At 50.1% G+C, this 27950-nt stretch overlaps 3 protein-coding genes across 24 annotated transcripts; all 3 read right to left on the reverse strand.

Annotated features, from left to right (window-relative positions):
• Positions 1 to 3444: 3444 nt before the first annotated feature.
• Positions 3445 to 9222, reverse strand: Fam189b (family with sequence similarity 189 member B). Of its 11 annotated transcripts, none has more exons than XM_032898005.1 (12): positions 8433 to 9222; positions 8173 to 8229; positions 7871 to 7981; positions 7645 to 7764; positions 7402 to 7509; positions 6778 to 6950; positions 6567 to 6666; positions 5884 to 5953; positions 5133 to 5678; positions 4602 to 4670; positions 4270 to 4523; positions 3445 to 4178 (listed from the first exon to the last, which is right to left on the reverse strand). In XM_032898005.1, exons 1-12 carry the CDS (start codon positions 8655 to 8657, stop codon positions 4005 to 4007), a joined length of 2007 nt encoding a protein of 668 aa, XP_032753896.1. In that variant the 5' UTR covers positions 8658 to 9222; the 3' UTR covers positions 3445 to 4004. The 11 variants fall into 11 exon arrangements, with proteins under 11 accessions (XP_032753896.1, XP_032753895.1, XP_032753894.1 ...); XM_032898004.1 differs by having other exon boundaries at positions 6778 to 6953; XM_032898003.1 differs by having other exon boundaries at positions 4270 to 4526; positions 6778 to 6953.
• Positions 9223 to 9625: 403 nt separating this feature from the next.
• Scamp3 (secretory carrier membrane protein 3) lies at positions 9626 to 15339 on the reverse strand. Of its 3 annotated transcripts, none has more exons than XM_032898023.1 (9): positions 15131 to 15339; positions 14718 to 14795; positions 13433 to 13561; positions 13235 to 13355; positions 11997 to 12125; positions 11462 to 11621; positions 10878 to 10979; positions 10361 to 10478; positions 9626 to 10090 (listed from the first exon to the last, which is right to left on the reverse strand). In XM_032898023.1, exons 1-9 carry the CDS (start codon positions 15194 to 15196, stop codon positions 9944 to 9946), a joined length of 1050 nt encoding a protein of 349 aa, XP_032753914.1. In that variant the 5' UTR covers positions 15197 to 15339; the 3' UTR covers positions 9626 to 9943. The 3 variants fall into 3 exon arrangements, with proteins under 3 accessions (XP_032753914.1, XP_032753913.1, XP_032753915.1); XM_032898022.1 differs by having other exon boundaries at positions 13433 to 13564; XM_032898024.1 differs by having other exon boundaries at positions 13433 to 13611; positions 15131 to 15338.
• A 519-nt stretch (positions 15340 to 15858) lies between these two features.
• Clk2 (CDC like kinase 2) lies at positions 15859 to 27452 on the reverse strand. 10 transcript variants are annotated; one of them, XM_032898016.1, is made up of 14 exons: positions 27156 to 27433; positions 25426 to 25554; positions 25039 to 25208; positions 23370 to 23595; positions 22620 to 22704; positions 22205 to 22271; positions 21921 to 22037; positions 19209 to 19375; positions 18453 to 18547; positions 17669 to 17798; positions 17498 to 17580; positions 17275 to 17354; positions 17005 to 17095; positions 15859 to 16385 (listed from the first exon to the last, which is right to left on the reverse strand). In XM_032898016.1, the coding sequence occupies exons 2-14, from the start codon at positions 25522 to 25524 to the stop codon at positions 16200 to 16202; spliced, it is 1596 nt and encodes a 531-aa protein (XP_032753907.1). In that variant the 5' UTR covers positions 25525 to 25554; positions 27156 to 27433; the 3' UTR covers positions 15859 to 16199. The 10 variants fall into 10 exon arrangements, with proteins under 10 accessions (XP_032753907.1, XP_032753906.1, XP_032753903.1 ...); XM_032898015.1 differs by having other exon boundaries at positions 22620 to 22707; XM_032898012.1 differs by having other exon boundaries at positions 23370 to 23619.
• Between the last annotated feature and the right edge of the window lie 498 nt (positions 27453 to 27950).

Below are 27950 nucleotides of genomic sequence, written 5' to 3' on the forward strand. Positions count from 1 at the left end.
TGTACATGCAGGTGAAGCGCTATATACATAATAAATAAATCTTTTTTTAAAAAAAAATAACCACTCACTGGTCTGATGTCTATCACCAGAGGTTAATTTAAAAAAAAAAAAAAGTTACATTTTTGGGGTTGGGGATTTAGCTCAGTGGTAGAGCGCTTGCCTAGGAAGGGCAAGGCCCTGGGTTCTGTCCTCAGCTCCGGGGGTGGGGGTGGGGGGTGGGGTAGGGGTGGGGTGGGGTGGGGGTGGGGGGTGGTGTAGTGGGGGTGGGGGGTGGGGTTACATTTTTCTGAGTTAGGACTCAGAGAAGCACACAGATTAAACAGAGCTACATGGTATAAGTAACTATCTTTGATATTATTTTAAATAATCAATTAGTCAACAGGGTTGGATAGAAGAGAGCTATTTGTTTTTTAATCAGGGTCTCATTCTGAAGCCCATGGCCTTGAATTCAGTTTTCCTGCCTCTGTGTCATCCATGCTGGGATTACAGACATGAGCCATCATTTGGAGATTGGAGAGAAGGTGGCAGGCTGGCTAGGTAGTTAGAAGGATGGTGAGATCTCCTCAGAGGATTGTTGTATTGGATGAGGAAAATCAAAATGAAGACCAAGCTTTTTTTTTTTTTTTTTTAAATATTTTTATTTATTTAATGTATATGAGAACACTGTAGTTGTCTTCAGATACACCAGAATCCGTTACAGATGGTTGTGAGCCACCATGTGGTTGCTGGGAATTGAACTCAGGACCTCTGGAAGAGCAGTCAGTGCTCTTAACCACTGAGCCATCTCTCCAGCCCGAAGACCAAGCTTTTGCACTGGCAGAGTTATTACTGAGATGAGAGCAGGGGAAGACCAGGTGTGAGAGCAGGAAGTAAGAATTCCATTGTCGGGCTGGAGAGATGGCTCAGCGGTTAAGAGCACTGACTGCTCTTCCAGAGGTCCTGAGTTCAAATCCCAGCAACCACATGATGGCTCACAACTATCTGTAATGGGATCCGATGCCCTCTTCTGGTGTGTCTGAAGACAGCTACAGTGTACTCATGCATGAAATAAATAAATCTTAAAAAAAAAAAAAAAAAAGAATTCCATTGTCAGCCCAGTGGTAGCAGCTTAGTCCCAGCACTCCAAAGGCAGAGGCAGGTGGACCTCTGTGAGTTCAGTTCAAGGCCAGCCTGGTCTACACATTGAGAATTTCTGGACAGCCAAAGCTACTCAGAGAAACCCTGTTTTGAAAAACCAAACAAAAAGAATGCCCCCCCACACACACACACTCATGCTCTCTCTCTCTCTCTCTCTCTCTCTCTCTCTCTCTCTCTCTTCACACACACACACACACACACACACACACATACACACACACCTCTAGGTAAATGAATTTGGGGTGCTGGAGAAATTATTTACTGCTCCTACAGAGGATCCAAATTAAGTTTCCAACATTCACATGGCAGCTTATAACCATTAGAAACTCTAGTCCCCAAGCTGGAGAGATGGCTCAGAGGTTAAGAGCACTGACTGCTCTTCCAGAGGTCCTGAGTTCAATTCCCAGCAACCACATGGTGGCTCACAACCATCTGTAATGAGATTTTCTGGTGTGTCTGAAGACAGCTACAGTGTACTTATATATAATAAATAAATAAGCCTTAAAAAACAAGAAACTCTAGTCCCAGGGGAATGACACCACTTTTTGGCCTCTGGGCATCAGGCATGAGTGCAGTGTACTTAGTTTGCAAGCAAACAAAACACTCATAACTCAAGGGAGACTATCAGTTAGAGAGGGAGTAGGGGGTAGACATGGGAGGAGCTGGAAGGGAAAAAAGGAAAGGGGAGTTACTGCAATTGTATTTTAATAAAAATATATTAAAATAGTTAGACATGGTAGTGCACCTTTTACCCCAGCACTCAGGAGGCAGAGGTAGGCAGACAGTTCAAGGCCAGCCTGGTCTATATAGGGAGTTCCAGGATAGCCATGGCTATTTAAAGAGACCCTGTCTCAAATAGAAAATAAAAACAGAGAAACCCATATGTATGCTGAGCAGTACATAAAGGTGTAAAAGCTGGTAAAGGAGAGAGTAAAGTTAAAAGAAAAACAGGAAACTGTGGTGTCTTCAAAGATGGGAAAATTCACAGGAAACAGACTGGTGATGTATTGATTACAGAGGTGAGTAACAACTTTGTTGCTTTGTGATAATGCTGGCCTGGAACCTTGGCATTTGGCCATAGAAGAATCATCTGTTCAAGTGTGGTGAGCTGGAGAAATGGCTCAGTGGCTAAGGGTCATCCAAGGGTCAGAGTTAAATTCTCAGCACCAACACCTCACAATCATCTGTAGCTCCAGGCCTAGGGGATCTGAAATCCTCTTTTGGCCTTTGCAGGCACTAGGGAAGCACTTGGTACACAGACATATATACAAGCAAAACATCCGTACACATTAATAAATATTTTTATATTGTTTAAAAAGTTTGGGGTTGGGGAAACAGCTCAGGGGAAAAGTGCTTTCCTTCAGCACGAGGACCAAGTTCAAAGACCTTGGACCCATTTAAAGTCAGGCACTGTCATCCCATGGTAGAATGAGATTCAGGAGACAGGAGAATCCCTGCTGAGGACTAACCAGCCTGGCAGATGCAGCAGAGAAAACAAGAGACCCTGTTTCAAACAAGGTGAGAGGCAAGGCCTGACATCATCCTCTGTCTTCTATCCTGTGTCCTCTATGGCACACCACCATGTCATGTGCAGTCTCACACTTATCAGAACACATATGCGCACACGCGCGTGCGTGCGCGCGCGCGCACACACACACACACACACACACACTGTTCTGTGCTGTGTAAACCTGGTCATCCTAGTTGAATCCCCAGAACCCACCTATATAAAGGTGGAAGCAAGAAGCAAAGAGCTGACTTCACAAAATTGTCCTCTGACTTCCACACATATGCTGCTGGCGTGTGCATGCTGATACATCACTCACACACATACAGTTCTCAAAAAACAAAACAAAACAAAACAAAACAAAAAAAAACCACCCGAAAACAATTTCTTTTAAAAATTGGCAGTGATGACACACGCCTTTAATCCTAGCTCTTGGGAGGCAGGGGCAGGAAAATCTCTTGAGTTCTAGGACAGCCTGGTCTACAGAGTTCTAAGACATCCAGGGCTCTGCAGAGAAACCCTGTCTTGGAGAGAAAAAAAGAAGAGGAGGAAGAGGAGAAGACAAACCAAACTATGTTTCAAATATCTTTTTTTTTTTTAATGTATGTGAATACACTTGTTACTCACCAAAAGATGGGATCATTACAGATGTTATAAGCCACCATGTGGTTGCTGGGAATTGAACTCAGGACCTCTGGAAGAGCAGTCAGTGCTCTCAACCACTGAGCCATCTCTCCAGCCCTCAAATATCTTTAATAAACTACAATACTACTTTAACGACAACAGAACAGTCCAAGAGAGAAGGGAGAAATGGAAATTTATTGAAGGCTTACTCAGTGTTACAAACATTCATGTTCATAATGGTTTACAGGTCAGGCAATTAAGGTTAAATAACTTGCCTGAGGCCATGCAGCTGGAGGTGGCAAAGCTGAAAAGCCACCGAGATTCATGTCTCTTTACCTGCCCTACCACCACTTGGCAAGGTACAGATCGCAGTGTTCTTAAACACTCAGGCTTTTGCCCCATATAGTTGGTGCTCTTGGATATCAGAAAGAGGCACTCTCATGCAGAGGAGGGGGTTACTAATTTTCCTCTGTCAATGCTGTAAGCAGGGGGCATTTGCTCCCACAACTTGAACACCCATGCAGCACAGGACAGAAGCTCTGCCATTCAGAGAGACAGAGGCAAGCACAGGAGCCCTCAAAGGCAGGCAGGAAAGGAACACCTTGGGAGAGTATACAGTGGGCTTTCTTTTTGAGCCAGCCAGTGGTGCACAGGGCTGCTGAGGGCCGCTGGTCCTAACCAGCGGATGCATATGGCTGTAGCATTCCTCCGATCTGTTCATTGTAACGCGCCCAAGTCAGAGCCCGGTCTCCCGGCTGCCTCCATTGAGGCTGAGGCTGTGTGGGCGTATGCCATGCTCCAGCCTGCGGGCAGACAGGAGTCGCCTTAAGGAGGAGCCAGAGCTCAAATCGCCACAGCTGCGAAGGTGGAGGCTCTCCCGACCTGGTCGTCCCCATGGGCTCCTGCGCACCTGGAAGAGGACAGAAGAGAGGGCGTCAGTATAGGTCAACCTGCAACACCAAGCTTTTCTAGGGATGCTTCCTGGTTCCCCTAACGCTTACTTGCTTATATCCGTGGGCTCCAGTTCCTGCAGGGTCTGGGGACTTCCTAGACAGCTGGAGGAAACGAGTGACCAGGCCCCGGCCTGGCCAGCTTCCTTTCAGGTCTCCTAGAGAGTGGGCAGGTGCAGGACCTGAAGGCAGAGGAACCTTCTGGAAGGTGGGCACTGGGCGCCGTTTCTCAGCTGAGCGAGCACGTAGCAACTTGGGGGAAGGGCAGCGGGCTAGGCGGAAAAGGCAGGCTTCAGAGCAGAGCCCTGCTGAGAAAAAGCAAGAAATGTGAGTGGGCTACCCAGTGGCACCATGCCCTTCAGCTGCCTACCCACACGCCTGACCTGTGTCTGCAGAGGAGATGGAGGCAGCTTCTTCCTCAAGCACTTTGGTATAAAGGTCCCTGAAGTCAGCTGGGGAGGAGAAACGGACAGTGTGAGATTGCTATATGAACACAGCGCTCCTCCTTCAGCATTCAAGGAGCGATCGTCTCGGCCTACAACTAGATGCTATAATGTAGGAAGATGGGGTCTTCAGCGCCATCCTTCACTGCAGTCGCCCTTCCTGCTCTGCTTAGGGCCACCAGATGGGAGTTCAGGCACTTCCTGTGTGGCTGTGAATCGCTTCATCTCTTAGTAACTCAGAGACTTCCGTTTGATCTGTTGCTATAACTGAGTGGTTATGTAGCCCAGACTTAGGCGCTGTGGAAATGGTTTCAAAAGCCAAGTCCTCCCACCTGCTTAGCCTGGAAGCCTCTGTCCCTGGGAATTGAGCACTCAGGAAAGACACTGCGGGAGTAACTTCACTTTCCCCCTTAGGAACCTCACAGGGACTCAGTCCTAATGGATTATCCTTCCCCAAACCAGGTGACTTACCGATGTCGCTGGAGGTGGTAATGCCTGGGTCACTGTGAGACCTTGGCAGCAGCAGTGGTGGAGGGGGTGTCCGGTGAGGAGGCCGGTGTCCGGGTGGGGTGAGGGAACCTGAGCTATCACTGAAGCGCCGAGCTGGTGCTCGGGCAGGAGGGGGTGCAGTTGAACGGCTGCCTCCTCGGGGGACCCGCCGCCTCAGCTCGGGGAAGCAAGGTCCCACCCAGGGCGGCCAGCCCTCCAACCGGTGGCAACTGCGAGCAGCTGTGGGAGCACCCAGTGGGGGTGGGGCTTCAGGAGCCGAGCAGGAATAGGAGCGGGCAGCCCGTGGGGGTCGTCGAGGCAAGGGACTGTCTTCAAAGGGACCCCGGAGGCCGCAGTCTAGGCTAAGGCAGTAGCCTGCGCGGCTGCGCTGGATGGAGCGGAAGAGCACGTAATCGACGGAGCGCACAGAGCCTTGGAGTTCCAGCAGGCATGAGTCTTCTGATGGGCTAGAGCCGCCAGGGAGGTCGCCAATGGCTGACAACACCAGGGACCCACTGTCCATGGACACTATGGATGGCAAGGGAGCGCTAGGTAGGATTTCATGAGGGCAAACTGCTTTTGCCCACTCTTGCCCAGCTTTATCCTCAAGGAGACAGATAGGCCCAGGGTTCTAAAATGCAGCTTCTTAACTCCAAACCTTCAGCTGAACTTAGCCTTGGCTTTTCCTCCTGGTCCCACCCTGCCCTTGTCCAGTCCGGCCCTCTCTGCTCACCATCTACAATGGAGGGCACCCGCTCACAGACACAGGAGCCATCGTGAAGCTGAGGATCAAACAGAGTGGCCTGCAGAAGACACAGGATCAAAAGTCTAGCCCTTCACACTGGCATGACCACTCCCATGCACTGAAAAAACTATGGCGACCAGAGATTTCAGAGCAGCTTTGTCACTCTGTAGCAGTTGGCTGCTTTTTGTTTGTTTATTTGTTTGTTTTTTGAGCAGGGTTTACTAAGTAGCCTAGGCTAGCATTTCAACTCCTAACCTTGCTGCTTCCACTTCCCAAGTGCTGTGATTATAGGCAGATGCCACTACAGTTGGCTTTGTATATGAGTCACTTCAGGTGGCATCAGTTTCCATATCTTTATATTTACTTATTTTTTTGAGAAGGTCACTGAAGCCCTGGTTGGCCTAGATCTCTCTATGTAGATCAGGTTAGCCTCGCTCTTGTGGCACTTGGTGCTTCTGCCTTTCCAGTGCTGGATCACAGATGTGAACCGCCATACCCTGCTGCACATCTTTAAAAGAGAAATATCAGTTCATCTCCCACCCACCTCTGCAGCTCTGGGGCAGATCAAGGATGCCAGTGGGGACCATGAGAACTGCTGGTTCCTTATCAAGCAGTGTTCTGGGCTCTGGGCGCTACACACTGCTCCCAGCCACACCAAGCCTTTTCCTCACCTGGCTGTCTCTTCGCAGCCCCATGACGGCCTCATAAGAAGGGGGGCAATCAGTAGGATACAAGGGTACTGGGCTATCCATGGAGCCATTATAGGTGATGCTGGCAGGACAAGGGAGAGGATCAGGGTTTGGAAAATAACTCCTACTCCACAGCTCCCCATCAATCCAGGCCCCGCCCCACCCCCCAGGAGGACCCCGCCCCCAGTCTTACCTTTGTGCATCTGTCTCTGAACTGCAAGTGTACTCTGGAGGGTAGTAGGGTGGTGGGGGCACAGGTGGGACGAATTCCTCCAAGTCCAGAATGGTGTGGAGGAGAGGAGCTGGGGGCGAAGATGTACAAGCCAGGGACCCCAGGGGGCCTGAGACTGAGCGTTCAGGGGCAAGCTGCTAAGAAGCAAGCCTGGTTTCAAATTTCTTTCCTTTCTGCTATTTTTATGGCCCTACCTCCACTGAGAAGATCCAGTTCCAACCTTCCTCAGCCACACCCAGCTTCTTCTTCACCCTGCCCCACTCTGTACCTCCAGCTCTGGCCTTGCCCACCCACAAATCTCTCCTCTTTCATTTCACCTCTATCCATAATTGTCACCTGTTCCCTGTCACCACATGACTACCCATCCTATATCCCCTCCTTCATCTAGGACCCTCCCTATTTCACGACATCCAGTCTTCCTCACTCTCCCTCTGGCACCAAACAGCCCTGCAATGAATATCCTCAGGTGTCTGAGTGCCCCACGCTCAAAATCTAGACCCGGAACTGTGCTTGGCAGGCCCAGTCCCAGCACACACCCCCAGCTCCCGCCACACCTGTCTGCTTGGGCCTTGGCTCCCTCCTTACCACATGCACCAGATCCAGGGAGAAGATCTGGACACAGCAGACAATAGCAGAGAGGGTACAGATGATGGCGGCACAAATGGTAAGCCCACAGACACTGAAGAGCAGGTTCTGGAGAAGGGAAGATGAAGGAGAGGAGTAAGGGGTCCGGGATGGGGACACCGTACATACTTGAGCCTTTGAGAAGCAAAGGAGGAGACCCAGGATAACAGCGTAGGAGGAAGGGATTGTGGAGGGCTTGTTCACCTTGAGGGCCCCTCGGGCTTCATCACAGGTGGAGTTAAAGGCAACTTTCAGCTCCTGGCCCCACTCTGGACAAGGTCTGTGTAAGGGAATAGGGGGGCAGCATACGCAGACTTTCCCTTCCTGTGTGGGAGTGGAAAGGGTAAGGCAGCCTGGATCAGAGCAAACTCAGGGGTCCCTCACATCTATCCTAAGCAATTCCTTCCAGGTCTCCCACCTCAAATCTCACCATGGAGCATTCTCGGAAGTCCCGAGCCAGCTGAGCGTTCTTACAGGAGAGGACAGAACCAGCCATGCTGAGCATGACGCAGAGCACCGAAAGCAAGGAGAAGAAAGAGATCTGAGGGAAAGAGGGTATCATTTCAGGGCTGGGACCGTCCCCAGCACATCGTCTCTTCCACAGAATGAACCACCCTCTTCTAACAGTTTCTGTCAACCTAGTACCAACTGGAAAGCTCCTAAGAGCATAAAGGGTATCCCCTCTGGTGTTGGGCACCTGCCTCCCAGTGGGCATCGGGCCTTGGCACCTACCACTAGAGTGAATGGCCGCTTCCAGGATACAATGCCAACCAACCCGGAGAACGCCAGCTAGGGACAGAGTGGGCACAGGCTCAGCCTGGCAGGGGAAGCACCTAAGTGAGCCCCTTGCCACAGGATGCACCCAGCCCTGCAAGGAGGGAGAGGGCTGGGAGCAGAAGGAAAGACAACCATGTGGGCTTGCAGGTGAGGAGGGGTGGGGCCTGAGAAGCTTCTCCCACCCCAGTACTATGCACTCTTTGTACCCGACTCACCGAGAACCCAGCCCAAGATGGGCAGGACCTCTTGATGCTCTCGGTGGTGGTGACAGAGGAGGCCACCATGCTGAAGGTTACCACCAGGATACCCAAGAGCACCTGGGCCAGCCCCAACGTGAGCAGAGCCTGCAGCCAGGGTCGGTGGAGGCGGAGGTGGGTAAGGCCTCGGGTACTGGGCCGGCTGGTCAGCGAGCGACTGGAGTCACTAGGCGAGGGCATCATGCCTGACGCCCAGTTGCCCGCACCTCGCTCTGTCCCCCTTGATACTTGGGAGCATCTCAGAAGCACCCAAGCCCCGGTTCCTTATCCTATCCACAGCCCTCGCTGTAAAGCCCACCTTCTGGCTAGATCCTCTGGGGCATCGCCCAGGGACGCCAGTTGGAGGGAGGCCCAAAGGAGGGGCGTCACGAAGGGACAGTGAGGGGCTCCCTCCCCACCACCAAACGGGTACCGTGCCCGGGGAGGCGATGAGGACGCGAGGGCACCGGTTCATTGCATTTCCTTAATGAAGAGGGGTGCCGAGAAGGGCTGATCCCAGACTGAAGAGTAGCGTTCCGGAGCCCAGGGAAGGGTGGGGAGGGCAAAAGCGAGAGGGATGCAAACAAGTCTACAGAAGAGGGGAAAGGTCTGCATGCAAGGACTAGAGGTGCGTTTGGCAATTCAGGGCCGCCTGGTGGGGAGAGGCCGCGGAAACTGTCTCCAGAATCGCGGACCCGCTCCCCTCCCCACCATGCTCAGCTTCCTTAGCTCCTCCAGCTGCAGCAGGTCAGGCTGTGGAGGTGGGGGATGGTGGATGGTGCGTGGTGCGGAGGAGGGGTGTGGTGGGTGGTGCAATGCATCCCGGGAACTGTAGTCTGAAAGCAACCCAAGGGAGGGGAGGAGATAGGGAGAGGCCCTCCTTCTTCCCTAGCCTCGCCCTCAAGCCAGGCGAGTTAAGGATCACATCCGTGTCCATTTTCTGCCCTACCCAACGCCTCAGGGCCTCAGAATGCACAATTTTCACCAAAGGTGACTGACTGTTCATCATTAACAGAAAGGCGTGGCAAACTGGTCTGGGGTTTCCTGATGTCTCGGGTATCCTATCAGCCTGCCCAGTTTGGCACACAACCTCTCCTACAGAGTATTACCACTCCAGTCCCCCACTCCACACACTGTCATAATGTCCAGTAAAGATCCAGGAAATGGGTGAGTTCCAGTTACACTTTTTTCTTTTTTAATTTAAATAACGGAAGAAGACATCCTTGGCACAGCAGAGGGAAACAGGGTTTGGGGTTATGTGAGAGGTGGCTGCAGTGTGGCCAGATGGGAGATAAAGGCAAATAATGACTGAGTCACAGTGGGCTCTCCACACCTCCAGTCAGGCTTAGAGTCATGGCTGTGGAATTAAGAGCCCTATTAGAAGTCACCAAGTGGTGACGGCTCCCTGAATCCCAGAGACTGCAGGGATAGGGGCTATCTTGGCTCCCACAGGTGGCAGGGCCAGGGCATCCCACCCGGTGCAGTAGGGGTCACGGGGCCCTGAAGGCATTTTCAGCAGCCCCTGCAGCTGCATTGGCGGCGGCAGTTCGAACTGCAGGGTTGGAGAAGACACCAGCAGCAAATTCTTGCTGGGCCTTCTGAAAGCTGGCACCTGTTTGGCGGTATAAGGAGTGGATCTGCAAAAACCGGAGAAATGATAAGCTAGGTAGGCCCCTCCCACCCCACCCAGAGCAGACACCACCACTCACCAGCCTCCTGCTGTTTTTGCCTTTCCAGCTGGGCTGGCACTCCCTCAAACACACAAACTCACCCACCCAAGAAAGTCCATTAGTTGATAACCCACCGGCCTGATTGCCCTACCCCAGTTCCTTCTTAATGTTCAATCAGCATCCCCTGGGGACCCATGACCTCACTCCCAGCCCCACCCCCTTCAGGCCGGCCCTCACCCGCTTCAGCATCACAATTCCCAGCACGGCAATGCCAGTGAAGAGCAGGGCGACGAGCAGCATGAGCACCGCCACGGCTGGGTTGGACCCCACCACCACGAGAGCGGACACCCAGCCACTGTGGGAAGACATGTTGGTGAGGACTGCTCCACCGGGGCTCTGCTCTCCCAGCATTCCCTGGGGCTACTAAGAACATGCTCTATGCCCACCAGTGGGCATTCCTCGGCCAATATGGCGGCATCCCATGAACCAATCCCATTACATCTATTCTCTTCACACTTTAAGTCATTTCTGAAACATCGGCTCCTAGCTCTCCTGGCATCTTCACGAACAACAGATCCTTCTCACTTCAGGATGCTCCCTTGATCTTTCGTCCTTTGTGATGTGGCCCCCAGGAAATTAATTTTCAGCCTCTGTTGGTCTATAGCTATCTAGCCAAGGAGTGTTCTGACTTCTGTTACATTAGTCTCTCCCAAGGAAAAGGGAGAGGGAGGGTGAGGATGGATGGCTCACACACCTGAAGCCCCAACCTGGGATGCCAATGGCCTGGAGGACAAAGAACACATCCTGGACGAAGAAAATGAAGAAAAAAACGAAGAAATTGAATGAACTATCACTCCTGCAAAGAGAAAAAAAGCAAATGTGGGAGAATTAGAAAATGAGGGTCAGAGCAGTTGTGGGGCCTGTCTGCAGCCCCCCATCACCTCCCACTGCATCTCACTGCAGCCCCCCATCACCTCCCACTGCATCTCACTGCAGCCCCCCATCACCTCCACTGCATCTCACTGCAGCCCCCATCACCTCCCACTGCATCTCACTGCAGCCCCATCACCTCCCACTGCATCTCACTGCAAGCCCCCATCACCTCCCACTGCATCTCACTGCAGCCCCCATCACCTCCCACTGCATCTCACTGCAGCCCCCATCACCTCCCACTGCATCTCACTGCAAGCCCCCATCACCTCCCACTGCATCTCACTGCAGCCCCCATCACCTCCCACTGCATCTCCCTCCACCCCCATCACCTCCCACTGCATCTCACTGCAGCCCCCATCACCTCCCACTGCATCTCACTGCAGTCACCCATTCCCCCTCACTTACCGGAAAGCCTTATACATCGGGCGGTACCAGCAGACAAAGGAGCAGGGAGTAAAAAGGAGCAGCCAGAGCATAGACAGCCCAAAGCCTGACCCACTGCCGGTGTCCACACAGAACCTGGCCAGGCAGGCGAAGAAGTTCAGGAGAAGAGCCAGAGTGCTGCCTGAGGGGCAAAGTGACAGGGTGAAGGGACCTTCTGGACTGCAGCAAAGCCTGTCACATATACCTGCCCAATGACCCTCACCAAATGTGGCCACAGAGGGAAAGGACAGGGCCTGTGCCCTGGACAATCATTCCCACAGATTGATTTTTTGCAAGGAGGCATGATCTCTTTGCAAAAACTTTGAAAGAATTCAGAATACATTTATGCATGGTGACAGAGGGAAGGGGCAGGCTAAGAACATACATTCAATAAGAAAGAGTAAGCCTAAAGGTTCTTGAAAAGATGCTAAGTGTCTTGCTCTCAGAGTTGTATTCTAGGGCATTTAACAGATTTGGGGAGACTGTAATGTCTCCCCAAAAGTCTTCTTACACTTACACATCCAGAGGTAGTACATGGTAGACACTGTCTTCTGAAATTCTTGGGGGATCTCCATAGAGATGTCCTGGAAAAAGCAAGGCTGCACAGGGCAAAAAGACGGCAGGGGAGGCCAGTTGTTCTGTCGAGCTGTAAGGCACAAAACCAGGAAAACACAGGTATCAGTCAGAGGCACACTCACTTCTCCCACTTCTGTCTTCTCAATCATGGGCAAAGAGAGGCAAAGAGTGGAAAGCAGTAGGCAGAGCAATGCACTCCTCTTATCTCACACTGGGGCTGAGGCAGGATGACAGAAAGCTCCAGACCAGCCCGTCTACATAAGACTCTTTCAAGACAAAACAAAGAACAACAAAAAACAACAGTAAGCAAATAGTTATTACTTGAAACGTTGGAGGATCCTGCTAAGAACTTCACATAGGTGATTTTCCTCAGCCCTCACAATTCCTTACTTTATAAATTGAGAAGAACATTTCAGACAACAGGCAGCTGAAGTGCTCAATCTAATGATTGGGGTGTGTATCAGTGGGTTGGGCTGATACACCTCAAGGGTGTATACTACCCAAAGGGCTGCAGAGAAGGCTCAGTGGTTAGAAACACTTGCTGCTCTTCTAAGTGTTCCCAGCACCCACATGTGAGCTTACAACAGCTTGTAACTCCAGTTCCAGGGGATCTGTTGCTCTCTTCTGGTCCTACATACATGTGGTGCACTTACATACGTGCAGGCAAAACACTCAAATGCATGAAATAAAAATATTATAAATAACCACTAACCAAAGAATACATGCAGGGACCCCTGGCTCCAGCTGCATATGCAGCAGAGGATGGCCTTGTCTGGCATCAATGGGAGGGGAAGCCCTGGGTCCTGTGAAGGCTTGATGCCCCAGTGTAGGGGAATGCTACGGCAGGGCAGTGGGGGCGGGAATGGGTGGATGATGAGGGAGCACCCTCATGGAGGCAGGGGGAGGGTAGAATGGGGGGGCACCCTCATGGAGGCAGGGGGAGGGTAGAATGGGGGGGCACTTCAGAGAGGAAACCAGGAAGGGGGATAACATTTGAAATAAACAAAATAACCAATAAAAAATCATAATTATTTTTAAAACAACCCATTATGTCATGAGCCCATGGCTAGGAAGCAGTGTCAACTATAATTAAACTCAAATTTAACAATGTGACTGAAGAACCCATGTTCCTCCCAAGCTGTCAAGAACTCATTCTCACCCTAACCAGGACCCACTTACTGCCTGCACCACCCAGGGCAACATGCTGCAGCTCTCGCTCCCTGCGGTCCAACTCCTCTGCCTTCCGGTTGAGCTCCTCCTGCTTCTTCAGCAGCTCAGCAGTGGCTGCTGCAGCTGTAGCCTACCCAGCACGAGAGGCAGATGTGAACCTGAGGCCCAGCACTGGCTCATCCCCCACCACCCACACACCCTCTTTACCTGGGTGCTGTAGGAGCCGTAGTTCTTGGGCTCTGTGGGGCTGAGCTTTCTTGAGGACTGTACGGAAGGAGCTGAGGGTGGCGGCAGAGGGGCTGGGGCTGGGGCAGGAGGCTCATAGGCTGGTGGGGGCTGCTGGAGACAAGCCTTAGACATCACCTCGTCCCCTGTAACTCAGTGATCTAGTATGCGTGAAAGCATCACCCAAGTAAGCAGCATTTCCCTACAAGTTAGGAACCTCAGTAGTTTTTTGGTTTTGTTTTTGAGAAGACAGGCATGTGGGCTGGTCTCTTTGCAATCCTCCTACTTCAGGCTAAGCACTGGGATTGACAGCTCTGTGCCATGTGCCTAAACTACTTCGTGTGTGAATGTAAGCTGGGCAGCTCCTTCAGCCACAGCAGTCCTGCTGCAGTTTCTCACATCCAGTGCATCAGCCATTATCCACGTATGATCTCAACTTTTCTAATTTTTAAAATTACATTTACCTATCGTGTGTGAGAGTTAATGTGTGCTTGTACACTCTTGAATCATGGGATGCACATGGAGGTCAGATGACAACTTGTAGAAATTTGTTCTCGCCTTCACATCATTCTTGGGGGACTGGCTGAAGTCAGGTTTTAGTCTAGGCAGCAAACTGAGCCTTTACCACTTGATCCACCCGACTCTCTGTTTTTTTGAGACAGTGTCTCACACGCCATCCTGGTCTCCAACTTGCTAGTAGCCAAGCGTGACACACCTACCTCTACCTCTCTAGTACTAGGATTATCCACCGGGGCCACCATAGTGGGTTCATGTAGGGCTGAGGGTAGTGCACTTGGTAGGCAAGCACTTTACCAGCTGAGCTACTACATCCCCGCAGCCCTCCCCTACATTTACTTTCTTTTACTGGCCCTCCTTGTTTGCCCTCTGATCGCACACCTAACAGGTTTCTCAACTATGACTACCCCAATGTTCTCTTCAAGCAAGTCTTCCCTGAACTGACTTCTATAACTCAAAATTAGATGGCTCTTTTGCCCAAGATTAGGCTTGGCCTGTCTAACGTCTCTTAGGAAGCTAAAAACACAGCACTTCATCATTTTGTTGCATTTAGAAAGTCCCTAGTATGGGGTTGGGGATTTAGCTCAGTAGCTCAGTGGTAGAGAGCTTGCCTAGCAAGTGCACGGCCCTGGGTTCGGTCCCCAGCTCCGAAAGAAAAAAAAAAAAAAAAAAAAAGTCCCTAGTATGCTCAGACCCGGCTTATGGAACACTCTACTTTCTCTGCTACTCTGTGCTCCCTCTAATTGCTCACCTCTCGGTTCTCAAAGGGGTTGTAGACGTCAAGCGTGGCATACTGCTGGCTGGGTCGGTGCTGGATCACAGCTGGGTCCTGAGAGCAGAGACTGGGCTCAGCGGGCAATCGGTGTCAAAGGAATTCCTAGGAGCTTCCCGAAACTGCTAGTGGCTCCAAGTACTGAGCCCTCGGTACCACGCCGTTGTCCTCAACATTTGCCTTCAAATATATCACTCTACATAGCTAGAACCCGATCATTAAAGAGGTAGAGCCCATATCCCTTTAGCACCCCCTGCTCACTGGTCTCGAGCTACCATCACCTTCATGCAGCGACACTTCTACCCTGGGTCAAAAGTCACAAATGGGAATAGCAGTCCGACCCCACAGAACTGGGCATAGTAGACTGGCCAAAGGAGGCCGGCGCAAATCACCTGAAAGGGATTGTCAAGCTCGCCGGAGTCAGGGAATGGATTCCCGCCGTCTCTGTTCTGAGCCATGTTTGCAAGCGAGCCCGGGCCTCCCCTGCCCTCCACGCCCCTGCCGCGGCAGTACGGCGGTGGTGGCCCAAAGAACTCCCTCCGGTGTGCTTGGTCCACTCGCTTCCCTGTGCTCCAATTGGTTGAACCAACCGGAAGAGTCGCGAAGATTCCCGCAGCAGCAGTGAATTGCGCCTGCGCCTCAGTTGGAGGAAAAATCCAAAAGCGGGAAGTGCATCACGTGATATCTCTAAGCCAGTCTCCGCAGCCTAGAGTTGCACTTCCTTCACGTGACTTCCTAGCAGGAAAATGAACTACGTATCCCAGGTAGCCTCAAATAAGCAGCACAGATGGGAAATTTCTGCACTGGCCATTGGCGGGAGGCTGAGTTTTCTTCATGGGTTCCTGGACCTATCGGAGGGTACAGCCTCCAGGCTACTGTTAACTATCCATTTACTTAGAGGGCCAAAACTATTTCTCAACATTCACTACTCTACATCACAGAAGTTCTACCCGATTTTATCTATTTTAATCTTTACTACCTTAGAATACAAAGCGCACATAAGTGGCTTAATCTAAGCCTGCAGGCCAAAGAGACCTTTATACCCAAATTCAGCCGGCTACCACTCATTTCACCCCCTTTACCCTGATACCCTCGAACCTCAAATTCCAGGGATTGGGGGTCAGATGAAGCATGTCATTTTATTTCACAAAGACTGTACAAAATCCCTTATAAAACATGGGGTAGACACCACCTGGTTACGTCATTCTGCCCCCCATCCGACTCCACATGAGGGGCAGATGAGGTTGAAGAGTGTAAGTAGTAGTATATACATGGCAGGGGTTGAATCGATAGGTACAAGTTCTGTCATATTTACACTATTTCACATATTCACAGGTATAAAGGAGCCAGGGGCTGGAGAGGGGGCGAGTTCTGGCTCTGTTCTCTTATATAAAAAAGCACCAGTGTCCTGGACTGGACACCCACTGCTACACAGGGAGCAGGGGGCCCAAAGCCTGATTGTCACCGACTGATATCCCGACTGGAGTCCCACAACTTGGTGTTGGGTGGCTCAGTCCGAAGGCAGGCGAAGAAAGGGTGCTGAAGGGCTTCACCTAAGGTCAGCCGCTTAGCAGGTTCATACTCAAGCATGTTTTCAATCAGATCGAAGAGCTGGTGGTGGTCCTCTGCCTCTGAGGTCAGATACCGCTGGTGGAGGGCAGGAAGAAGGTAAGGCAGGACGCCTTACAAAGTTATCTTTATTTCCTTCTCAAGACAGGGTCTCGCTGTGCAGCCCAGCTGTTCTGGAACTATGCACTGCAGCTGACTTGGAACACCCACCTCAGATTCCCAAGTGCTGGGATTTCAGGCCTGTGCCACCATACAAGTCTCAGCTTCCTTTAAAGCTCCGTTTGCATGCAATTTGAAAGCTACTTTATCGCAACATTATGGCCATTTCTGATATTACAGCTCAACCTACCTTTCCACAATTATTCCTTCTTATTCTAAGTTTTACTTGTATATACTTTTCAACCTCATGAATCTTCCTTAGCTCCACATTAAAATTTAAGCTTTTCAAAGGTAGTTTATTTTTTTCTGTCCTTAAGAAACCAGGCCATTGCTTTCATCTGGTTGTCTCTATGTGACACTACCTAACCTCGGCTCTGTGAATCCTCTCTGCTGTCCGCTGTTGATCAAACTGTCTTCTTTCAATGTTTCTCCCCCTTCTGCCCTAACCTCCACTTACAAAATGCATTCCAGGGGCAAACCACCCTAAGAAAGAACAACCTTTAGATCGTGGACAGTATTTCTCCCTGGCCAGGCTCACCCGTAGTGGTTTGCAGTTCTCACGGACGTAGCGCCCAGCTGAGGTGTTCTCATCCCAATCCAGGCGACCCCGATAAAAATATTTCTGTTTTCTAAAGGGGAAGGGGAGGTTGGTGCATCAGAAGGTTCCACTTTGGTAATATCTGTTCCCTTGTTTACCCAAGTGAAAGTAAGTAGGAGCTAGGGAGGTATCAATGAAAAAAAGAAAGTGGCGTGTGACAGACAAATTCCGAGGGAAGAAGAGCTCAAGTGCCTCCTGCTCAAGCGTCACCTTGTCTTTCTGATCATCCGAGAGGGGATAGGACCCAGGATCCTTTCCATCATGGCTAGATGCTCTCTGTTGTCATGGGTCTGGGAAACAAAGACAGAGCTGAGCGTAGGACTCATCAAGGCCCGCTGGGGACCAGTTGCCAGATGGACAGTGTGGAGTACTGAGCAGGCATGGCCTCTGCAGATCAGGAAATCCAGCAGCCCAGTATTATCCCACCACTTACCTGGAAGAGGGTGAAGCCGACATAGTACTCGAAGATGATACAGCCTATGCTCCACACGTCGCACGGCTGTGACCAGCCCAACTCTGTGCAGTGAGGAGGAGGGAGAGGTAGTGTGATGCCTAGGATACCTCCTCACACCACTGCACACTGGGCAGACCTGAGCTCCCTTACCCAGGATGACTTCTGGGGCTCGGTAATGGCGAGTGGAGACAATGGTGCTATGGTGCTCATGGTCAAAGGTGGCACTGCCGAAGTCCACCACCCGCACAGCTGTGCTCTTCACGCTGCGTTCATCTCGTTTCTAGGAGCCAAGCAGATGGGAATGAATCTCCTCATAACTGACACTCAGAGACTAAGCTGCTTCAGAGTCTGACAAATATAGCCTGTTCCCATCTACCAAGGAAAATTAGGCTCCGAGTACTTGGTTGTTTAAAAGAGGATTTCATTATGTGTCCCAGGCAGGCTTTCAACCTGCAGCAATTCTACCTCAGAGCCTCCCAAGTGCTGGGATACAGGCATATGCCACCACAGCTAGCTCTCACAGTAGTGCTGTAAGAGCAGGAAAGGAAGACTAAAATGATACAGAATAGTGTGGAAGCCTCTAAGTACCAGACGACTAGGAGCCAAGTGTCTGGGGTGCTATTCTGAAAATCTGTACTGTGTAGCAAAGGGTGAAGAGGATCTTTGGAGCTGAGACCTCCAGCAGTCAAGCAATTGGAGTTTTCCTACCACACAGAAATGCACATCTCACAAATGGAGTGTGAACATTTCCCAAATTATCTTTCAAGTCCTGTTAAATTGCTCCCTTTTGACTTATCACCGTGGCACACTGGTTTCCCAGCTGGAGCCAGACAGGGAGAAATTAGTAAAGGGGAGAACAACAAAGAACTAACCAAACGCCATATGGCCCATTTGTCTGCCCCTCTGGACAGAGGGTAGCCGCTGTCCATCTTACCTTCTCTAGATTGTAGGTGAGTTCGTAGTCTGAATTCACAAACAGAATATTTTCAGGTTTGAGGTCCGTATGTGTCAACTTGTTATCATGGAGGACTGCGGGGAAAAGGCTAGATCAGGCTTGATCCAGGTGGCTAGTACTAATTGCCAGCAGTTGACCTCTTATTGAGTGCTAAGGACAAAGCTAGTCAGGAGGCGGGCCCAGACTCTACTGGGGCTGCTTTCTGCTCTCCAATCAAATAAAATGGCTGGCCTAACCTCTACCCTTAATAATATAAAATGCACACATGGTTCATCTGATAGAAAAGCAGAAGTGTGCCACAGGTGGGAGTTTTTGTTTGGTCTTATGATTGATCTATGTGACTGCCTAACATTCTTTAACTGATTAAAACTGCATCACTGTGCCGATGCCGAGGACCTACTCTAGATTCTAAAGCTGGTGCCCCAGCTGAATGATCCGGTGTTTTCCCAACTGCTTTGTGAAGAGCACCTCATCAGACAAACCTAAGACTCTATAGAGTAAGAGTACTTCTGTGCTTGTTGTACAGCACTTCTCCAAAGCAGAAGGGATGAGGAAAAGACACTAAGTGCTGTCAGTGATGGTAAATTATGTTGGAAGAGGAGCTGAGCTGCCATGACGGTAACAGGTGTGTGAGTGAACTGACTGCTTAGGGCCATGCCTAGCACACAAGTACACAAAAGAGGTCTGAAGGAGGGAAGGGCTGCCCCAGAGTTCGCCTCAGCCCACCCCACTCACACTTGACGGCCTGGCAGAGCTGGAAGGCCATGTGGCGCACTTGGTGGATGGGGTAGGGCAGGTAGTTGTTGTCTTTGAGGAAATCGAAGGTGCTAAGGCCCAGAAGCTCAAAGGAGATACACATGTGGCCATGGTAGTCAAACCAGTCAAACATCTGGACACAGAGGCTGGGGAGAGATAGGGGGAGTTGGATGTCTAATAAGTTCCCAAATCCCGTCACCCCACCAAAAGGAAAGACAGAACGGCTGTTGATTCAACAGTTGTATAAAAGCATGCTAGCTAATATGACTAATTAAGGTTAGGAATGTAGTTCAGTTGGTAGAGTGCCTACTTAGCATGCAGAAGGCCCAAGGTCAATCTGCAGCTTTCCTCATAACAACTATGATGGCATGAACCTTAATCTCAGCATTTGGGAGGTGGAGGCAGAAGAATCCTAAGTTTAAGATTATCTTCAACTACACAGTAAGTCTGAAGAAGTTAGCCTGAGTTACATGATACCCTGGCACTTAAAAAAACAAAATACCCCCCCCCAAAAAAACAATTAAGATTGTCAACAAAATTCAGGTAATCTAGAGAATGACAAAAAGGAAGAACCAACGAACCTGCCACACTCTCCCCAACATATTTTTGTAACATCCTGAATAGTTCAAACCCTACTCCCTATAACAGGGGTTGTAACTCAGGAATACAGCACCTCCCTGGCATGCAAGAGGCCATGTTCTTATCTCAGCCCTCAAAACAAGGAAAACAAACTCCACTTGTCAGACAGAGGAGGGTGGTATCTGCAATCAGGGCACGCAGGAAACTAGAAGCAGGAGGTTCACCATGAATTTGAAGTCAGTTTAGGTTATGTAATATGTTCCTGTCTCAAATAAATTAAAAAAAAAAAAAAATCCCAAAACAACTATTTGCTCAAGAGTTATAGCATGAAATTCCAAACAATATGGATTCTCAGTTACCAAAGTTATTTTTGTTGTCTGGGTCTCACTCAAGCACAGTCTGACCTGACCTGGAACTTCCTATGTCCTGGCCACATCCTGGTCTCAAATTCATGAGCCATTACATTCCAGCCCCATCTCCTGAACTTTAGTATCAGCCACTGTGGCGAAGTTTATACTGCACTGTTTTGTTAAATCTTATTTGGGCTAGGGATGTAGCTCAGTTGGTAAAGTATTTGTCTAAAGTTTAATACCTGGTATCACATAAAACTAGGTAAATTTCTATAATTGTAGGTGGAGGCAAGAGTTCAAGGTTATCCTTGCCTTTGGCTACAAGAATGAGCAGAAGCTAGCCTTGGCTAAATGAGGTACTGCCTCAAAACCAACAAACAACCTTCGCTGTCACAATCTTACAATTTTAGCAGATGAATAGCATGAGATCAAAACTGTAACTGTAGAAACACCCACAGTTCTAGAGCCTGGCACTCCTCTTCAGTTAGAACCAAGTTCTGGTGCATTCCAGGCCAGTGTTCTACTACTACCAATTCCATGATTTCTTTCAAAGACTTTATTTTTAATTATGTGAGTTAGTTATTGCACGTGACTGCACATTTCTGAAGAAGACAGAGGTGCTGGATCTTCTGGAGCTATTTTTTTGTTTTGTTTTTTAAAGATTTATTTATTTATATATAAATCTTTAAACTAGTATGTGTGTGTACACTGTAGCTGTCTTCAGACACACCAGAAGAGGGCATCAGATCCCATTACAGATGGTTGTGAGCCACCATGTGGTTGCTGGGATTTGAACTCAGGACCTCTGGAAGAGCAGTCGGTGCTCTTAACCTCTGAGCCATCTCTCCAGACTCCCCCCCCCACTCCCCTTCTGATGTTTATTCGTTCTTTCTCTCTCTCTCTTTCTTTTTTTCTTTCTTTCTTTTTCTTCCACTTCTAGACAGGGTTTCTCTGAAAAGCTCTGGCTGTCCTGGAACTTACTCTGCAGACCAGGTTGTCTTCAAAGTCAGAGATCTGCCTACCCTGCTTCTGAGTGCTGAGATTAAAGGCAAGCACAAGCAGTGCCAGGCTCTCCTAGAGCTATTTTGAACTTCTATGTGGATGCTGGGGACTAAACTCAGATCTTATCCTATCTTATCCTAACTGCTGAGCAATCTCTCCCCTCATCTCAAATTTCTGATTCTCCTGCTTCATTCCTGAACGAATTGTGGCTCTGTGTATTTGACTGGGGTTTGAACTTAGGACCCTGTGAGAGTTGGTTGGTGCTTCATCCATGGGTCACAATCTCTAGAACCATTTCCAGTGGTGAGAAAATGTCTTACGGAAATTTACATTGTCCAGGCTGTAATCCTTCCAATCTGCCTTTCCTCCTCTTCTGAATAGCTGGAATGACAGGCATGCACCATCTAGAGTGATGCCCACCAATGCCAGGGTCATTCCCAGATTGCTGATGTCGTCGTAATACAAACAGGAGTAGATAGACTGTCATAGGACTATCTTAATGCTTTGCTACTCTCATGATCCAAAGTTTAACGGGCTGGATGTGGCACATGCCTTTCCTCTCAGCTCTCAGGAGGCAGGGGCACGAGGATCTCTGTGAGTTCGAGGACAGCCTGCTCTATAAGCAGTTTCTAGGCCAGCAAGGGCTACACAGAGAAAAGCATGCCTAAGAATAAGACAGACAGACAAGACTGGATGTACTCGCCGCCCGCCCGCATAGCCCCAGTAAAGCCTTCCTTGTGGAGAGAGCCCCTCGGCTTACTTCTTGTTGTCAGGATCTTTCTCATTGATTTTCTCCAGCACGTTGATTTCTAGTCGAGCGGCCTCCTTGTACTTCTCCACATTCTTAATGATCTTCAGGGCAACTCGTGCTCCGCCCCTGTAGGGCAACAGGTTTTCATTGGGTTCAAGAACATCTCAGGTTGAATGCATCAGTGACTAAAGCATCAGACTGAGAACTTCTGCCTGTTTAATCTGTAAACAGATCCAATTCCTCACAATCTTCTAAGCTTAACAGAGGAGGAGTAAGCGGCCGGCCATAGTTACCTGCGATGGTCCACACACTGCACAACTCGGCCGAAGGTTCCTTCTCCTAAGGTGCTTACAATTTCATCTGAAACGAAAGAAAGCAGGGTCGGGGAGAGGGAGGGAGAAAAGGGGGGAATGAGATGAACTGGAAGAAAATAGGGCACAGCAACCTGGGGTGAGGAGATGAAGGAAGGGGGAACAGATATAGATGGCTGCAGGGGAAGAAACCCCTGTGTGACTCCCACCACCTTTAACCCAGGGGCCATGAGAGCTGGGAGTGGACAACAGGTCAGTTCTCAACAGCAACTCAAACCACCCAGATGAGCAACACCACTGAGAAAGGCACAAGAGGCTGTGACCTGGGTTGGCATGGGACATTAGGATGGCTATGGGACCATTACAGGCTATAGGATTGTTACGATTTGGCTTGTACATCGCTCTTGTAGCCAGTCCCCGACGTGGTAGATGAGGTGGCCCTCAGCGTCGTCCTCTACACTCTTGGCTCTCCGGCTGCTGTGCTGCTGTCGGGGGTGGGGGGGTCGAGCAAGCCAGGTGTCGGATCAAATGGGCCGGAGGGAGACGGGGTGGGTGGTGTAGGGGTCACCGGTCACAGGCGCCCAGCCAGGGGGGACAGACGATGATGGGGGACAGTGGAAGGGAACACGTCAGATGTGCTAAGGCGGAGCGGTGTGAGAAGAGAGAGCGGCGCATAATCCCAAGTCCCCAAACCCAAATCAGGACAGGGAAAGGCACGGGCAGAGCAGGAAAGTGATGATGTTGCCAGTGTTACCCACAACCCCATGCTCTACGAAGCACACTTCTAGGCAGACGCAGTATTCCCTTGCCCCCCAACCCAAAATTGCCTGCTGAGGGGCCACAGAGTCCAGGGCTTGGGAGACAGAGATCTTTCAAAACCAAGATCCTCATAAAAAAAGAGGCATCGGGGCAGAGGAGCTGCTCCCGACAAGCCCAACATATTCAACATAACACCGAGGGCATAAAGGATGTTTGACCTTCTATCTCCAAAGTAGATTTGGGGCCCCTCAAGAGTGAGAGAGGGCAGGCATATTTAGTGCCCACGTCAATGTTCATGCTTCAAAGCATGACTGAGAGCAAGGGGGCATTTTATTTCTGAGGGACTGAAGAAGAATGGGGAGAGCAAAAGGCTTGGGCTGACACTCACTGAAGATGAGTGGCTGAATGTTCTGCTACGTCTTCTCCGCCGTCTGGGTTTCCGGCGGCTGCTGCGCTGGCTTCGGTAACTGCTGTTCTCTCGATGGTATTCATAGGAATGCCGAAAGTCTGTGTCATAGTAGGCCTCTCCTCTATCCCGGCTATAGTCATTGCGCCTGTAGCTGCCACAGTATCGTCGATCGTATAGCCGCCGGTCAGATGAATGATCGTCATAGCTGCTGTTGGATAATATGTACCCACTAGGAATATCAGTGCAGGCCACATTCCCAGCCACGGCAGGCAATGAGGCCCTATCTTAGGAAGAAGCACCACAGTGGTGCCTCCACAACCTACTATCTCTAAGAGCTTCCCAGAGGCACCTGCAGAAGCCCTCTGAGGCGCTGCTCCTCCTCCTCCTCTCTATGATATAAGGGAACAGAGAACCAGTTTGCTTGCTCTCTGCTGTCTCCAAATGAAACTCAGCCGTGCTCTAATCCAGCCCACTCTCCATACCTCTCAGTTATTAAAACACTGTAGCCTAGCTTACGTGTTAGCTCACTGCAGACTAGCTTACGTGTTAGCACATGCGCTCTCTTTAGCAGTTAGTCCATGGCATGCACTTCCTGCCACCCAAAGACATTTCCCCTAGTGACTTTCACTAGTCCCACTAGGCAAGTTTAGGTATCCCTTTCTTTAAAAGTTCTCCTTAAATCAGACAAGGTAGTGCACTCCATTAATCCCAGGGCTCCAGAAGAGGCAGCAGGTGTTATCTCTGATTTCAAGACTACCCTAGTCTACCCAGAAAGTTCTAGGCCAGCCAGGGCTACACAGTTACACCTTGTCTAAAGAACAAAATGAAAAGGGCTAGCTAGAGACAGCTCACTGGTTAAGAGCACTGGTCACTCTTTCAGAGAACCTGGGTTTGATTTCCATGGCCCACATGGAAGCTCACAGCTGCCTGTAACTCCAGTTCCTGGAATCCCATATTCCCTTCTAAGGACCAAGGGCACCAGGAATGCATATTATGCAAGACAGAAACGTGGGTAAAACACCTATACGCAGAACTTTCTTTAAAGTTGTTTTCCCTGAACTACATACATCCAATCTAGAACCATTCCAACAATGCCTGGTGGGTACAGCTCTAATTCATAATACTTCCTCTAGAAAAAACCTTTCAAAAAAAATTTCCCCCTTTGAGAGTCTCATTATATAGACCAGGCTGACCTCAAACTCAGTATGAAGCCCAAACTAGCCTTGAGCTCATAATCCTCCCTGCCTCATCATCCCAGGTGTAAGCCACCAACACACCCACCTCACCACCCCAGGTGTAAGTCACTAATACCCCCCTTCATCATCCCAGATGTAAGCCACCAACACACCCACCTCATTACCCCAGATGTAAGCCAACAACACCCACCTCTTACCCCAGATGTAAGCCAACAATACCCCCCACCTCATCATCCCAGATGTAAGCCAACAACATCTCCCCCTGCGCCTTTTCTACAACGGCAGGAAGTGAACCCAGAACCAAATACATGTCAAGCACAGAAGCCCATACCTAGCCCCATCACCTTCAGCCAGCTGCTGAACCCACTGGCCTCAGCACGTAACCAATGAACACTTACTGAATAAATAAATAACCAGTGGCCTACAATCAGTCTCTCTTGCTGAGGCCTTACCTTCGAGACCGAACATGGTAGCTATCCTCCCTCCGCCGCCGCCTTGTCCGGTCACTGGTACTTGACCAGGAGCGACTTCTTCTTCGCTTATGTTTTCGGCTCCGATAGTGCTCGTGGTAACTTCCCCGGCTACCTCTCTCTGAGGAATGGTACCTTCGGGGATGAGGCATCTAGAAGGGAAGAAGCAGCAGAATGGAAGGACACTGAGTTTTCAGAACCATTCTCTCGGACGGCCTGCTTCTAAAGGTGCAAAGCTGCTTTTGGTCGCTAAGCCTTTTAGCACACAGACTCCTTAGCTGTCCTGTTTATAATTTTCCCTTTATGGACTATATAGCCACCTACAAGTTTTGGCTGAAAACTCAAGAAAGTCAAATTCAATTGCTCTACCTCAAACATGGCTCCATGAAGACCTTCTGGTCTGAGCCACAGTTCACGACAGGTGACAAGTGTGTGACTAATATTGCCACAGTTCATCTCTGCTGCCATCTAACATGCGCAGCTGTGCCATCCTGAGTTCTTCACAAGCAAACAAAATAAGCTTTAGTTTACACGGTTGTCTTAGTTATTAACAGTTCATCTTCTCTCCCCACTAGATGAGGAGAGCCACAAGGGAGGCAGTTCAGTGTCCCAGGATTTTACGAACAGAGTTCCAGAGATCAGGATGTGGTCCCACAAAGGTCTCCCACATGTCTGCCCAAGTTTTTCACAAAGTTGTAAAACAGTACAAGGTAAGTGTGTCTGTCTGTATGTTCCCTACCACCACTGGATTTATCCCGCAGAAAATAACTGAGCTTCTCTTTTCTTTTTGGTTTGAGACAGGGTGTCTCTACACCGCCCTGGCTGTTTTGGAATTCACTTGGTAGACTAGGCTGGCCTCACACTCACAGAGATCCATCTACCTCTGTCTCTCAAATACTGAGATTAAAGGGTGTTCCAGTGCCTCAATACACTTGCTAGCTTGCTCCCCCGTGCCCTCTCTTTCTTGAGACAAGGTTTCATTATGTAACCGTGGCTGAGCTAAACTTGCTAAGCGTACCTGGCAGAATTTGAACTCAGAGATCTTGTTAGCTTCTGTCTCCTGAGTGCTGGGATGAACGACCTGCAAGACCACACTTGACATATCCTAAGCTGGCCTCAATTTTTTTGATCTGTAGCCTAGGATGGCCCTGAATGTCTTCTGATCCAAGTGCAGAAATTACAGACCAGCCTCATGATGGCGCTGGGGCTTACCCAGACTGGAGATAAACCCAGGGCTTCTTCATGACCACCACCACCACATCACCTGAGCTATATCCCTAGCCTACTAAGTACTTTTTAATTAATATCAGTAATATTTGGCTGGCAGCTGGGTCTCCATTAAATGAAATGGACTGATTAAGATTCATGAATCCTTTTTTAGTCAAAGGGGAAAAATCAGAGCGAAATCACTGTTATAATCCAGGAAAAGCACAGGACGATCTGAGTAAGATGAGCCTCTGGGACAGTCTTGGTCCAAGACTGACAACATGAGGTCTGTAGTTTTGACTCCAACATCTGGTTGCCATTCTCTGCCGCTTCCTCACAACCTTCTTAAATTAAGGAAAGTAACCTACTGTACATTGGCCTAAAGTGGCTGACAGGAAGGAAACTGAGAAGACGCAAGCACGAGACTTTCCCAGGTAACCCAATCTTAATGAATAGAAATGCCATCTCACTTTGGAGACCTACCAACAAAGTCACTGCGGCCTTTCCTAGAAAAGCATATCTAGTTTAGCTTTCTCAACTTCTAAACTTTGTTTCTTCCTATCTTATTCAGAAAAGCCGTAATAATTCCCTAGAGTCAAACTCTTCCTCTACATTGCCATCTTAACACTTTTCGGTTCATATTAAACCCTTGGTCCAACTTTTGCACTTCTGGAATCGCTCCTGTCTGTACCTCATCACTTCTACAGCTCCTCCAAGTTTACTATACTGTAGGTCTTACTGCTACACAGAAGCACGTCGACCTCCCTCCCTCTCATCTCGCTAATCTGCTGCTTCCAGAGCCCAACACTCCTAATGTCTCCATATCCCGTTGCCGCCCGTCTGGCGGTAGCCATCTTTCCGCGGCCCCAAGGTCCGCCAGCCCGCGCGCTCACCGTTCTGGCGGCGAGGCCCGTGCGCTTGTCCCACAGGAAGTCCGTGATGGCGGCGGCACTGCGGCCGGAGTCCCGGCACCCCCGCGGCGACGAAGTGCGGTTCCACCCCCCAACCCGGGGCCCTGGGACCTCCCGCCCCGTTCCCGGGCTCTGCTCCAGTCCCGCCCGCCCGGGCTCCGTCCCCGCCCCCAGGATCCGCTCGGCGCCTCTCGCACCGCCCCCGCCCGGGGCCCGATCCCAGCTCGGTCTCCGGCTCTGGCCTCTCCGCTCCGCCGCCGCCGCCGCCGCCGTGAGCGAGCACGCACGTACGCACGCACGCACGCACGTACTGCGTCACTTCCCAACCTCTTATGGGCTCCGCCCACACACGCCGGGCCTTTCGGGGTGGTGTGCCACTCTCCAGAGTTCAAGAAGCTGTGGGTCCGGCTCATGGTGTGGGTCCGGAGACACCAGGAACTTGTCGTGTGTTTGTTGGGTCTCTACTCCTTTTATCCTTTCCCTTGACACCTTCCTCTTGCTCTTCACCGGAAGACATTGTAGCTTATTTCATATTGGCTGTTTAAAGGATTATTTACATTGTATCACTGTTGGGCAAAGGACTCCTGTGAGGCTTTCTGAAGTCTGATTCTTCAAACAAAACTTAAAAAACATACCCTCCCGCTGCCGAACGCTAGCAAAGAAAGGCTCCCTCTTTGTCCTGCACAAAAGTCTTTCATGTTTCGGGCAGGTGCATAGCCAGAGAGGAAGGAAAATTAGACGCCAGAATGGGGAACCATTGTGGTTTAGCTAATTTAT

Source organism: Rattus rattus, chromosome 3 (genome assembly GCF_011064425.1).
Source record: "Rattus rattus isolate New Zealand chromosome 3, Rrattus_CSIRO_v1, whole genome shotgun sequence".
NCBI classification, from domain to species: domain Eukaryota; kingdom Metazoa; phylum Chordata; class Mammalia; order Rodentia; family Muridae; genus Rattus; species Rattus rattus.